Genomic DNA, 14,422 nt, shown 5'->3' with positions numbered 1-14,422 from the left:
TAAGCTGCTGAAGAGATGACTCATTAGAGGATGAAGGTTATGTCTGGAAATAAAAATAATGTTAAAAACAGATATACATTAAAAAAAAATTTTTAGGAAGGTGAATGAAAAATTTCAAGTCATGTTTCCCTCTTATTGTCAATGCCAATATTGAAAAAAGAGAAAAACTTATTCCCCAAAAGGAATGAAAAGAAAATGAGTAAACTGAACATAAATATATTTGGATATGCATTCCTAATCCTTTATGGAATTTACATGACAAAGAATATGAAGTATTTAAGATCTACTTGAGTAAAATGTTTTCTTCAAAGTATCATGAATATAGCTAAGATTATAAAGACATTCAAGTGTTTAAAGAGAGCAAAACAAGAATGCATATCGTCAAAGTAAACTGAGCTATCACTTCTGAAGAGTATAAATGCTAACTTCAAAATCAACTATCTCCATGTAACAATATGACACTCCTAAAAACCACCATCATCATAACATCATCATCCCAATATATTTACCAAATGTATTTGCATGTGGGATTCTCAAAGTTAGCCAATTCATTTAATAATAGCTACCATCTCTGTAACGCTTTAAAGTTTGCAAGTGCTTTACAAATATCATCTAATTTGATCCTTACAACAACCCTGAGTTATTAACCAGTGTTATTATACTCATTTTTATGGATGAGGAAACTGAGGCAGAGGTTCACTGACTTGGCCAATGTTCAGACAGCTAGCATTTGAGGCTGCACTTGAACTCAAGTCTTCCTCACCACTGTTCCACTTAGCTGCCTCATTTGGCATTATTTTGCAAATTAAGCCCTAAGAACAGATCCTAATTCCTAAATCAGTACCCTAAACTATCCAAAGCATGACATTTCATAAATATCACAGAAACTCCTCTATAACATCTAAGAAGAGACTGAATCAGAACAGCTCTACAAAGACAATAACAACTTAGGTAATGTTTTTCTTGAAGCCTAAGAAAGTTCTAAGTCATCCAGAAAGAAAGCTAACCTGAACAGTTTGTATTTGTGGTGACTGGATAACCGATGGCTGTGGTGTCTGAATCACTCCCTGGACATGTACAGTTTGACCTGAAGGCAATTGCACTAGAGTTACAGCTGGAGAGCCTCTTCCGGTGCCTGATCCAGCTACAGAAACCTGCAAAAATGATCATTCAGTATTATAAAAATGTCACAATAAAAACAAAACAACAGTATCAATGACCAAAAATTGGGCATTATTCATCACTAAGACCATTTTTTTTTATTTCTTCTTTTTTTTTTTTAAGCTAGCAAAGAAAGACAAACCAACTGCTATATTTACCATTAGGAGATTATTATTTTCCTAGAACAAATGTTCTGATACTATAGATATTAAAAAAAAAAAATCCATGACCCTCACACTTTCAGTTCCCATGCTTAGATGGGGTGAGAATGTTTCCAGCAAAGGATTCTAAGGCAGTTAAACCACCTTATCACTACAGAGACCAAACCTCCTTTAGGAAAGATCAATGCTGTGGTTAAACTCTCATTCTCACCTTTTACCTTAATATTTTAAGAGTGAAGAAGCTAAGCCAAAATTAAGTTTAGAAATCCGTTTTGTTCTAATAAATCTTACTTAAAATCTCAAGGTGATGACATTCTAATGCACTTCTGATCACAGGACAATGCCCTGTAGCTTCAGTACTGCCACATCTATATATTAAAATGACAAATTAATGCACACCAAAAGCAATACCAAGAACCCTACCTTCCTTAAGGAGGGTCTTTAACCAAGGAACAGGAGGATCCTCCCCCCTTCCTGTCCCATTTAACTCAAATGCTATGTATAAGCTCAGACCATGCTGAGAAGAAAAACTGCCTCTTTCTTCACTACCTGCCAAGGTCTTCTCAACAAAAATTTCCATCAGTTAAAATATATTATTGCCAAAGGAAATTTAAAATAATCAATTCTGTTACACACAAAGATTCCTTTCATAAAAAGGTAAAGTTAAGAAACAACCTTTGACTTTTAGGCTGCTCTCACCTTGATGATAGACATACCCAAAAAACAACAAGCTATGCCGCCTCTTTTGCCCTGCTACTGAATAACTTAGCATTTGCCTCTTTGACATGCAATTCTCAAAGAACCACAATGATCAAGTCCTATATAGCCTTCAAGATGTTATAGAAAACCAGGGGCCTAGCTAGCACTGAATCCACAGAGTCACAATCACTCCTGAAAGAAACTTTGTGATCTTATTCCTTGATTATCTGTAATTTCCAACACTTCTCAAGACTGATAAAGGAAAAGAATAATATCAGGAAAAGGACAACTGAATCTAACGCTGAATATATTCAAATTTCTGGTATCACACATACTGTGTGACATTAGGCATTAAGAGGACAGGTAAATGGAGTCATTTTTCTACTTCACTGGACTGTATAACAACAAAATAAATGGACATATGTGAAAATGTTCTGTGTATATGAAATATTACATCATCATTAATCATACTGACAATAAATGTGGATCACACATCAATCAGTAGATAAATATATCCAACTTGATTAAAATTTTTTTTTAAATTTCTTTTCTGAATATAATCAAGTAAAGAATAGGGTCTTATCAATGAATGGATGCCAAGTTGAATCAGAAAGTCTGAGATCAAGTTCTGCTTCTGATGAACACTCTGCATGACTCTTTTGGTGTTCTAAGACAGGTGAGGAATGCCCAGTCCACGAGATACATAAGGCCTGCAAAATCATTTTGTAAAGCAACTGCAAGCAACGATGAGCCAAAACTAGGTACAACAACCTCCCATTGTTTGAGTTCTATAAGTGTTAATTTTGCTTGGCCCATGAATAATGTTATAAATATCCAAATGTTCCCCCATCCTGATCTAAGACCATAAATTGCAGAGAAGGTACTAATCTATATTGGAAAAAGTTTCTCACCAAAAGCTCCCCCTTCACAGATGAAATTATAGTTATGGTAATAAATGAATAAAAATGTTCTGTGTATATGAAATATCACACCATCATTAAATATACTGACAGTAAATGTAGACCACACATCAATCAGTAGATATATAAATGGCAGAGGAGATACTAATCTATATTGGAAAAAGTTTCTCACCAAATGCTCCTCCTTCACAGATGAAATCACAGTTATGGTAATAAATGAATAAAAGCAAAAATAAAAGTAAAATTAAACATTTGGTATTTATCATAGATTTCCTGCAAAAAGCAAATTTCCCTACCAATCCCACAAACTTTTTACCCAGCCCCTGGCATGAACTCAGCATTATACTATACTGTAGTATAGAAAAAAAGAATGGCACATGTTCCCTGATCCAAGAGATATTACATTTTACCTAGGGTGCTTGGAAGAAGACATTAAGAGCAAGATTGTTTAGTCCAGATAATAGGGTTCAAAGCACAAGGTCAAATCAAAGGATCAAAGAAAGCTTCATCATTTGGCCTTGATTTGGACCCTAAAGAATGAGTTAAAGTGGTAGAGGGAAAAAGGTCTATACAGAGAAATAAGAATGAATTGGGATACTAATGTGGGAATTCATATAGCAAGCATGTTCATAGGACAGTGAGGACACTAACCCAATTTTAACAGATTTTTTGTTTTAGAAATTATAATTACACAAAGAAGATCTGGGCCAGACTATGATTAATGTTTAATGTCAAGCTAAATAAAGTATTTATGTTTTGTATCTTTATCTTATAGTCATTGGGTAAGCATGGAAAATTTTTGAACAAAAGAATGATGTAATTTTTAAAATAACAAATATTTAAGAAGATTAATCTGTACTGGAGACAGTTAGGTTGCTCAGTGGATAGTGCTGGTCCTACTATCAGTAAAACCTGAGTTCAAATCCAACCTCAAAACCTTAATTAGCTGTGTAAGCTATGGGCAATTCACTTAACTTTTATTTGCCTTAAATCATTGGAGAAGGAAATGGCAAACCACTCCATTATGCTTGCCAAATTCCAGATAGTATTGGAGTGCCATGGCCCACGGAGTCAAAAAGAGTTGGACACAACTGAACAACCACCATCATCTGTTACTGGAATATAAAACGAACTGGAAACTGACAAGACTTGGGCAGAAAGACTAAATAGGGGATTACTGCAATGATCCAGGGCATGAGGGAGACTAAACTACAATGGTTATAGCAATAATGAATAATGAGTTGATGGGGAAAATTGGGCAATCATTAAAAAAAAAAAAAGGAGTGGGGATGGGAGAGTAAGAAAGAATTATTAATTCAATTTTAGAAATTGAATTAAATGACAGTGGAATATCCAAGTGAAAAATCCAAGAGAAGGACTATTCTAGAACTGTGATTCAGAAGATAGATCAGGGTAGAAAGCAGATCTTTATCTCAAAGAAGCACTCTGAGAAATCTATTGTTAAAGGACTCTTTTTCTAAAAAGAGTAATAGTAGCAAAAAGCTATTTTAAAAGCACATTTAAAAGCACAAAAGATCCTGCATTAATACCAGAGATTCGACTCTTAAGAGCTTTCTCTAATAGTCTTCTCTGAAACTCCCACTAAAATGCAGAAAGAAAAATGACACTTCTTTCAAATGCTTCTATTTCAGGAACTTGGAAAAATGTTAAAAGCTAAGTTATCAAAATAAAAAATAAGCAGTTTTTGACAAATGAAAAACTGAACTGGAATTCCATGCTTTGGAATTGAGGCAAGTGATATCTTAATAAAAATAGATTATTGTGTCTGAATCCAAAGAATATGCATAAATAAGGGGAAGAGATTCAAATATCAAATGTGCACTCCAAGATTTTTATAAGCAAAAAAAATCTTAGTATTGAATAGCTTGATACATTCATGTATATTCACGGCTCTCCAGATAGTCACATTAAAATGAAAATTAAATGCAGGCTTTTTAGTCACTTAAAACATAAATTATATTCACAAATAAAAACCTTGTTAATTTGTATGCCTTTATTTACAATAAGAATGTTGCCCAAAAGATGTATAAAGTGATCTGTTTAACCCATAATGGGTTTGTAGTTTACCTTTTTTTCTAGATCCCCTAAAGAGCAGTCCTCCTGTGTGTGATGCCTGAAACATAGATTATGCTGATGCCACCACATCCACTGAAAACCCCACTATAGACAGTTAATCTGAAGAGATAAATTAGATGATGCGATTTACAGCCTTACTTGGCTTTGCAATTTAAAAAATCCTATTAATGACACTTATAACTGGGAGAAACCTCACAATGTTGTAACACAGCACTTGATTTAGACCTAATAGACTACATCCAATCTGTTGCTAGGTTCCCTGAAGATGGATTTGTGATGTCACAATGTACCTTCAAATGTCACAGAGGCCTATACTTTAAGGGAGCTGATAAAGTAAAAAATGTGTCAGCACTACTGTCAACTAAATTCTTGTATTAACTCTCTGACCAAAGAATCAAATAACTATAGACTCCAATATAATTTCAAGTAGAAATGATGAATTTACATTAATAGGATTGAACTTGTAATTTAAAAAGCTATCACAATTCCAGTGTTAAAAACAGGTAACAAAAATATTCCTCAATTTTGAGGATGACTAAAAACAAATTTATTACAAATAGAAGCAATACATGAGATACAAAAATATTTCATTTTCCCCATATTAAAAATGTGGAAAGGGATATATCATTTGTGCTTTTGTAGCATATATCCCCTCCCCCCCCCCAAAAAAGTCAAGAGGAAGGAAACATTGAAGTAATCCTCAGTATTTTTAGCCAGTATCTTCACTCTGCTCCCATAAAAATGGTTGTTTTGTTGTTGTTGTTTGCTACTAGCACAGAAATATAAATTGCAAAACAGACTAGGCTGTTTTGAAGACGGTTATCCTGCCTATCCTCAGAAGCAGTTGCTATTGAGGAAGAGTAAGATGGAAGGATGAGGAAGTACTAATATTAATTTTAAAATATTTTAACTTAATTTTTATATTTGTGTGATGATAAAATTATGAAGGAAAACATAAAAAAAATTTAAACACTTATTTAAAACTGGTTAAATAAAAGTAATGCTAAAAAAAAATCACTTCTTAATTTATACAAGTAAAATGGTATAATTACAACTTTGAAAAATAAACTCAACCCTTAAGATTTAAAAAAATATACATAAAATATCAGCAGAAACAATCATTTGCTTTATGGTTACAATAAGAGTTTTAAGAAATACTTTGGTAGTCTGAACATGATTATGGGAATAGGCATGTGAAGGACTAGAAGGGAATGGAGGAAAAAAACTTGTCTCTAAAGATACCATCTGTTAATTTTTTACAAGATTTATCTATGATGACATAATAAAACAAAAATCCCACCAAGAAGTATTTATTAAGTATGTTCTATGTTCTAGGCATTGTGCTAGGAAATAGGGATAGGATACAATATATGTTTGCCCTAAGTCCATTCTTTCAAAGTGCTTATAATATAGTTAGAGGAAAAAAGATACACACATATAAATACATATATACATATCCATATATATGTGTGCCTAGACACACACACACGTACGTATGTATGTATGTATATATAACAGAGTCAAGTAATTTTGTAGAAATTCACCAGCAAGGAATGGAAGGTTAAGTCTCTTACAGAAGGTTAAGTCTGAGTCAAGTTTTAAAGAAAACTTAGGATTTTAACCAATTAACAAGTACTGATGAAAATACCTACTTATAATATGCCAGATACCATGCTAAATCAGTGAGATAAAAATATAAAGGATGATATAACCCCTATTCAAATGTACATTAGAATTTACATTTTAATTAAAAAGACAAGAATATATAAAAAATACATACAGTATAAACGTAAAGTAAATAAATACAAAGTAGTTAAACACAAGGAGCTATATCTTCCAGAAACAGAGGAATTCTTAAGATATGAAGCTAAGGAAGAAGTATATGCCTTGTTGCACTTGGGGAAACAAAAGCACAGAGGTAGGAGGTGAAATGTCAAGTATGAGACATAAAGAAGGCCAATTTGGTTGGAAGTGGGAATAATGCCCATTGAGACTGTAAGGATGGGCTAGAGTGAAATTGCTGTAGGACTTTAAAAGCCAAATATTTTATATTTCATCTGCAAGGTAGTAGGAAGCCAGTGGATTTTTTTTTCAATAGGGAAATTAAAGGATTAGATCTGTGTTAAAGGAAAATTACTTTGAAAGCAATGTACAGGATAGGCTGGAATAGCAAGATGGAAAGACCAATAAGAAAATCTTTGCAATAACGGAAGCAGGGAAGTGATGAGAGATCTAAACTAAGGTTCAGATAGTATATGTAAGATAGTGTATGTGTGAGTAGAGAGAATGTTGTGAGAGATAGATTCTGTAAGAATCTGCAAAACTGGGTAAGTGATCAAATATATGAGAGCAAAGAAGAGTGCCTAACAGAAATAATAAAGTTCAAAAGGCAGTTTGGGGGGCAAAGATAATAAGCTTTGCCTCTATTATGCTAAGTTTGAAATATCCAATCAAGTAGTTCAAGATAAACAGAGGTTGTTAGAAAAAGCATTGTTGCTTATAGATATGGGAATCATCAGATTAGTAAGGATAAATCCATGTGAATTGATGATGAGGTTACTAAGTGACAAAATATGGAAAGAGAAGAAAAAGACTTCGGAGCAAAGTCTTGAGGTATACTCCAAAGTAATTATTAGAGACAACAAATCAGCAAAGGAGATAGATAGAAGGAATAGTCACATGGTAAGAGGAAAAAAAAACAAGCCTCAAGGAAAACCATAAAGTAGAAAAGTACCCAGAAGAAAGGAGCAGTCAACAATTCAAATGCTGAAAGAGATCCAAAAGAGCTGGGATTGAGAAAAGGCCTTTAGATTATTAGATCTAAACATCACCAGTCTATTTATAGTCTGGTTTCAGGTAAATGGTAAGCCTTTTTTTTAAAGGCAGAATTCGAATTGTCAAGAAGTGAGGAAAAAGGGGACGCAAAGGCAATGAATACAGATTTTTCAAGTAGTTTGAGAAAGAAAGACCCATAGCGGTAGATTCTGCTAACAGATTTTTCAGGATGGGAGAAAGTTGGGAGTGTTTAGAGGCAGCAGGAAAGGAACCACTTGATAAGAAACTGAAGATTAGAAAGAAGGGAAGCTTAAAAAACAAAAAAAAACAAACAAAAAAAAAACCATGTGTAGAAAAAAAGCTTGTTTTGGCAAGGAGAAGGATCAGATCTTCATCAGAGTCTGGAGTTAAAAAACAAAAAAACAGAAGTGATTATTTCTAATGATAAATCAACATCATGCATGCAAAATTAGGGAGATGGCCTGGTTAAAAATGGCTACTTAAAGGAAAGTCTTAGTGATACTGAAGAAGGGACCATGAAACTCTAAAACTCCTGGAAGGACAAATTCTCCTTGAATCCTGCCACTTGGGTAGGATCCTACCCAAGGACAAGCAGCTTCATTCTGTAATTTAGATGGGGCTGATTTGAATTCAGAGCTGGAGATACTAATCCTATTGAATTAAAGAGACTCATTCAATTCTATTCAAATTCAGCTCAAGCTGAAATCCAGTTTGTAGATTAAAAACAGCCAACTTGGAACTCCACTCACTAGCCCAGCACCCCATGTAGCGGGCTTGGAATGTAGGCAAAGACTTCCTTATAAAAATGACAATTAAAAACTCATTTCTTTGCAGAGAGGTCCTGACATGCCATGCTAGGTTATGCCATGCTAAGCTATGTCATGCTATGCCACGGAAACTTCTGCCCACTGGAATTCTGGTGCTACCCTCTTTTTATCCTCACCTATTTCCCTAAGGAGACTTTTTATGCCTCTCTGCCAGAACTCCTCCACTGAGGAATTCAACCTTTCTATTCTTGCATAGTAAAGGCTGTCTTCCCAAAGTTAAACCTCTATCAGTTTAGTCTTTTCGGATTTGTAAATTCCTTTACAGAGACTTTCTGTTCAGCTAAAATGAGATTACCCAAAACTCCCTACCCTTGCGCCAAATCCCAAGGCGGGTAGAGGGGAAGTCAAACCTCTCCATTTGGTTCCCTGAATCCCAAACCTGCCACTAGACCATATCATTTAACTCCCTGACCATTAGGAACCCTAATCTCATTTGGTTCCCTAAATCTAAACCTCTCCATTTGGTTCCTTAACAAAAGGGAACCCCAAAACCTAAACCTCATCAATACTAAACTAATTCACCTGTTACAGAGCAACCAGTAAACTGAATGGTCCTGATCCCATTTAATTTTTTCATCTATTATCTAATATAGATTATATGCAGTATTAAAAACATACAAACAAAAAACCAAATGGCCTTAAAGAGAGAAATTACCCATAGTCTTATCAATTGGATTCAACATTTTTTTCTAAATGTTCATATGCAAAACTTACCTGACCATAAAATGAAAATTTCTATTAAGAACAGAAAAAACATCACAGAGTGAAGCAAAAAATCCCTCAGAATCTGTAGTTTAAAAACCAGCTTTGTCACTTAGTAAGTATATAACTCTGAACAAGTCCTTACTCACTCTGGACCTGAGTAAAATTAATGAAATTATATGATCCTATCAATTTTCTTAAAGGTGTCCCAGAATCCTTCTAGATTTGATTTCTCAAACCTTCTATGTTAATCTCTGTCAGCAGTTCCAATACATATTTGAAAAACATGTATATTTGTTATTCCTTCTACTTTATTTCATTTCATTATTCACCTCCCCCCAAAATGTTAGAACCCAGTTCTACCTTACACCATATTCCATACTATATTCTAAGTAAGTGTGACCTCAATATTAAAGACCATACTATTAAAATATTAGGAGAGAAGCAGATCATATATTTCTTTCGACTATGAGGAGATATATTCCTAATTTTAAAAAAGCATAAGACAATTACAAAAGACAAAATATATTACTTTGCATGAAACAGAAAAGGTTTGTAAACAAAATTAGTATCCCCAGGACAGGAAGGAAAGCAGTCAAATGGAAAAAAATTCTGAATCAAACTTCTCTGATAAGAGATTATAAGTGAATATATAAGACTAGTGGCCATTCCACAATAGACAAATAGTCAACGGATATGAAAAAGATTCTCAAAAGAACTGCAATTTTAACTTATCACAAGAAATGCTCCACATCATTAATAATAAAGCTGGCTAGATGGTGCAGTGGGTAAAACACTAGCCTTATGGTCAGGAGAACTAAGTTCAAATGTGACCTCAAATACTTAACACTTCCTAGCAGAGTGACCCTGGAAAAGCCTCATCAAAGAAAAAAAAAAAAAAAGGCAAATCAATACAACCTAGCAGTTTCAATCTCACCACCTGCAAATTGGCAAAGATGACAAAGAGCAGCAATAGTCAATGTTGGAGGGGTTTGTGGGATGATAAACACATTGATATTTTTGGTGGAGCTGTGAACTGGTACAACTAATTTGAAAAACAATTTGATATTATGCAAATAAGATTATTAAAATGTCCATATTCTTTAATCTATAGATTTCATTACTGGATTTATACTACAAGGAAACCAATGATAAGATATTGCATATACCAAAATTTTTGGAGCAGTCATTACTTTTGTTATAGAAAAGAAATGAAAAGAAAGTAGATACAAATCAAGTAGGAAATGTGTGAAGACCAAGTTAGCATCCTGGATGCCTTAGAATCAGCCGTAGTCAGGATAAGCAAAAGTCCTTGGTCTTTACTCTTGGTCGTTAGGGGTAGAAGTGAACTGAATGGTCCAGATCTCCACCACCTCCCTTCTCCTCGTCTACTACCAAAGTGACTCTGGCTTGTCTTACTCCATCCCCTAAATCCTTCTATAATTCTCTGTATACACCAAAAGATAGAGCCAGCACAGAATAGTGGGAAGCGCCATTTTCCAAGCATATGCTAATAGAGTATTGTCCAATAGGTAATTAACCTTAAGTGTTCAGTTGTCTGATTCCAGTGCATCAACTCAGAGTTTCAGCCCTTTACAGAAATGGATAAACAAACTGTGATCATGAAATATCACTGTGGCAACTCGGCTATTACTGGAGTGCTAACCCTAAATCCAGGAAGGGTAAGTTCAAACCTGGACCAAGATACTTACTAGTTGTATAACTCTAAACAGATTACTCAATCTGCCTGCCTTCATTTCCTTAACTGAAAAATGAGGATAATCACAGCACCTATACATTGTAAGGTTGTTATGAGGCTCAAATAAGTTAATATATTTTAATAGCTTTTTATTTTCAAAATACATACAAAGATAGTTTTCAACATTCACCCTTGAAAACCTTGTGTTCCAAATTTTTCTCCTTCCCTTCTCCCCACCTACTCCCCTAGACAGCAAATAATCCAATATATGTTAAACATGTTCATTTCCACTATACATATTTCCACAATTATTGTGCTGCACAAGAAAGATCAGATCAAAAATGGGAAAAAATAAAAAGCAAGCAATAATAACAACTAAGGTGAAAGTACTATGTTGTGATCCACCTTCAGTTCCCATAGTGCTCTCTCTGGGTGCAGATGGCTCTCTCTGTTACAAGTTTATTGGAAATAGCCTGAATCATCTCATTGTTGAAAAGAGCCATGTCCATCAGAGTTGTTCATTACATAATCCTGTTGCTGTATCTAACATTCTCTTGGTTCTCCTACTCACTGCACTTATCAGTTTATGTGAGAGAATATTTGTAAAAAGCACTTAGCACCATGCTTAGCATATAGGAGGCTCTACATAAATATGTATTCCTTTCTCTTTCTTCCACAGAGCTCTAAAGATATGATAAATGTGATCATGAGAAAGAAGTATGCAAAAAGTTACTAAACTGATTCATAATGAAATACATAAGGCTAAGAAAACAAAGTACATAATGACAACAATATAAATGGAAAGGACCAAAACACACACACACACACACACACACACACACACACACACACACACACACACACTAGAACGTTGTACATACTTTTGAATTTTTTCATTTCATTAACTGATTGTGGGTTTTTTTGCTTTTTTTTAATCTTAAAAATATATTGTTTGTTATATGGGATAGCTCTCAGAGGAGAGATACAGTGGAAAATTGACACCAATAAAATTAATTTTTGAAAAAGTTTTAAAGTCTCTAGTTTTAACAATTAACACCACAGTAATAAATAAATCCAAACAAATCTTTCAATGAAATTATTGACAACTAATATCAAAATAATTAATTACTCTAGTAGTCTTAGGAAAAACTAGAATGTTAAAAAAAAAAAAAAAAAGCTCCCAACTCTGACCCATTAATTTTTTCTCTCATTATTCCACTTCATTAGGAATGTGTATTAGTCCTTAAAAGCTTAACTTTTTTTTTTTTTGTTAATGAAGGAAAGGACAGACCAACTAATTCAATGACGACAACAACAACAAAAAAGACAATTTAATCTCATCTTATTTCCCTATCTCACCCAATTTCTAAGAAACTAAGACATAATTTAGTATTCACCTCAGAAAAATAATTAAATTGAAGTGATAATTCACAAATATAAGTTACTTTTGGAAAACCAGGACTTCATACAGCATAGAATGTATTCACTATACATAATTCATTGATAACTTTTCAATATTTTAGAAATAATTGTGTTCCTAAAATCTTTATGACTAAAACAATGAATGAATGCAAAAATCTGTACAAAACTTTTTAAAAACCTGTTTTAAAATATATAAACCCATTTTTGGCTTGAGAACTTAGAAAAATCTTTTCCAGTACAATTCCTATAAGATAAAAGGCATCTTTCCGATTCCCCCAGTTTATAATTCAAGCAGCTTCTAATGGTCATAGAAGCTAGAACTTAACTGGACTTCAAAGTCTAACTAATCCAACCCCCAACAATTTGAGGAGGAAAAAACTGAGACTTGAGAAGTTAAAACAGTTATCCATTGTTACAAAATAGAGATTCAGCAGAATTTAAACTCGGTATTTGACCCCAAGTCCATTGATAGCTTAATGATACGATGATGGAGCTATAAGGATTTTTTTTTTTTTAAGCATTTAGGCTTCCCGCGCGCGCCCCCCCCCCCCCCCCCCCCTTATTAAGCTAAGGAATCTGAAATTCTAGTCTGAATTTTTTCACAAAACTTTTCAGGGTTATCTTGTAAACAAAAATGATACATGGTAAGAACAAATGTAACAATGTTTTTTAAATACTTCTATTTTTTGCTTTAGCTTTGTAGTGTCTTTATTAATAAAAGAACACCCCAAATATTAAAATGTCTGATGAAAATCCAAAGCACTACTTCCGGATTTCTATTACTCACTAACTCAGAGATATCAAACATTTAGTCAGCAGGAATCAAATTAAAATGTAACTGGGAAATAATTAACAAAATAAATAAAAATACAATAGAATACTGTTAATGTTAGCATGTGGTTTTCCTTGACTTACAAGGAACCCAATGTATGTTTCAATGGCCCCTTTATTTGAGTTTGACACCCCATTCTAATTTATTAAAGTACAATCTGTGAAACAATTTGACGTTTGTCAATAAAAGGTTCATAGAGTAACGTTATTAATTACATACCATGAATATGGCATTCTAGGAACTACATTCTAAAAGAGTAAAAGATTCTAAAAGAATAATAGTAATAACAGCAATAACAACACTAATATTTCAATTTAGGTCATTAGTATTAAAATCCAAATAATATTTTAGAGTTTATAGGACCCAGAGAACCTTCAAAGTATAGCAAAATATTGACTGGAAATCCTAAGTAATACACATAACTTAAAAGCCCATAAAAAAGAATTTTTAACCAGTATAGACATTTCTTTACTTGAATTCTTATGAAAACAAATGTAAATTAATCTTTTTTCTTTCTACTCTTTCAAGGCCCACTCGATAGAATACAGAGAATCACAGGGTACTTCATCAAGGTCACCTGATCCAACTTCTGGTCTAATTAGGAGCATACACTCCACTGCAGTTTATAGTTTTCTTTTGCTACATAAACATCTCAATGAACGTTATCATCCTTATAACCAAATCCAATTAACTTACCCTGATTTTCTTTTGTCATCTATCAAAATCTGGACACCGCTATTTCTAGGAATATATTTACTTATTTGCTCCCATTACAGGTAGCTTCTAGAATGGTTTCAAAAGTACAAGAGAAAAGACATCCATTAAGTCAATTTCCATATGACCTTTTCCCTCACAAGAATCTCAAAGAAAAGTATCTTGATCTCTCATCAATGTTAGAAATCAAAAGTAACTTCAATTCTAGAGCAATTACGAAGCCCCCAGTAGGAAAGTGACATCCTGAAGTAAAATAAAGCTCAAGAATTACTGAAGTCCTGAATATAACCAAATCCTTAATCATTTTATGGGGCATTGCGGTTTGATATGCTGTCTCTACTAGCTACAATACTTGCCCTAAGGAACATATCAGAAACAGTTCTCTTCCTTGG

General features: G+C 33.6%; 1 protein-coding gene across 19 annotated transcripts in view; it reads right to left on the bottom strand.

Annotated features, from left to right (window-relative positions):
• CREM (cAMP responsive element modulator) overlaps positions 1-14,422 on the bottom strand; it is a 73,371-nt gene that overhangs the window by 37,335 nt on the left and 21,614 nt on the right. For 10 of the 19 annotated variants that reach the window (XM_052000539.1, XM_052000535.1, XM_052000533.1 and 7 more), the window contains one exon: positions 1,008-1,154. The exons of 5 other annotated variants lie outside the window; for them this stretch is intronic. In XM_052000539.1, the coding sequence (XP_051856499.1) occupies positions 1,008-1,154 (147 nt within the window). Of the gene's footprint in view, positions 1-1,007; positions 1,155-1,319; positions 1,688-5,029; positions 5,164-14,422 lie in introns of those variants that run through there. 4 more of the 19 variants (XM_052000540.1, XM_052000547.1, XM_052000548.1 and 1 more) reach the window with 4 other exon arrangements.

This window comes from Antechinus flavipes, chromosome 5 (assembly GCF_016432865.1).
Source record: "Antechinus flavipes isolate AdamAnt ecotype Samford, QLD, Australia chromosome 5, AdamAnt_v2, whole genome shotgun sequence".
NCBI classification, from domain to species: Eukaryota; Metazoa; Chordata; class Mammalia; order Dasyuromorphia; family Dasyuridae; genus Antechinus; species Antechinus flavipes.
This window is presented reverse-complemented; position numbering and strand designations above follow the sequence as displayed.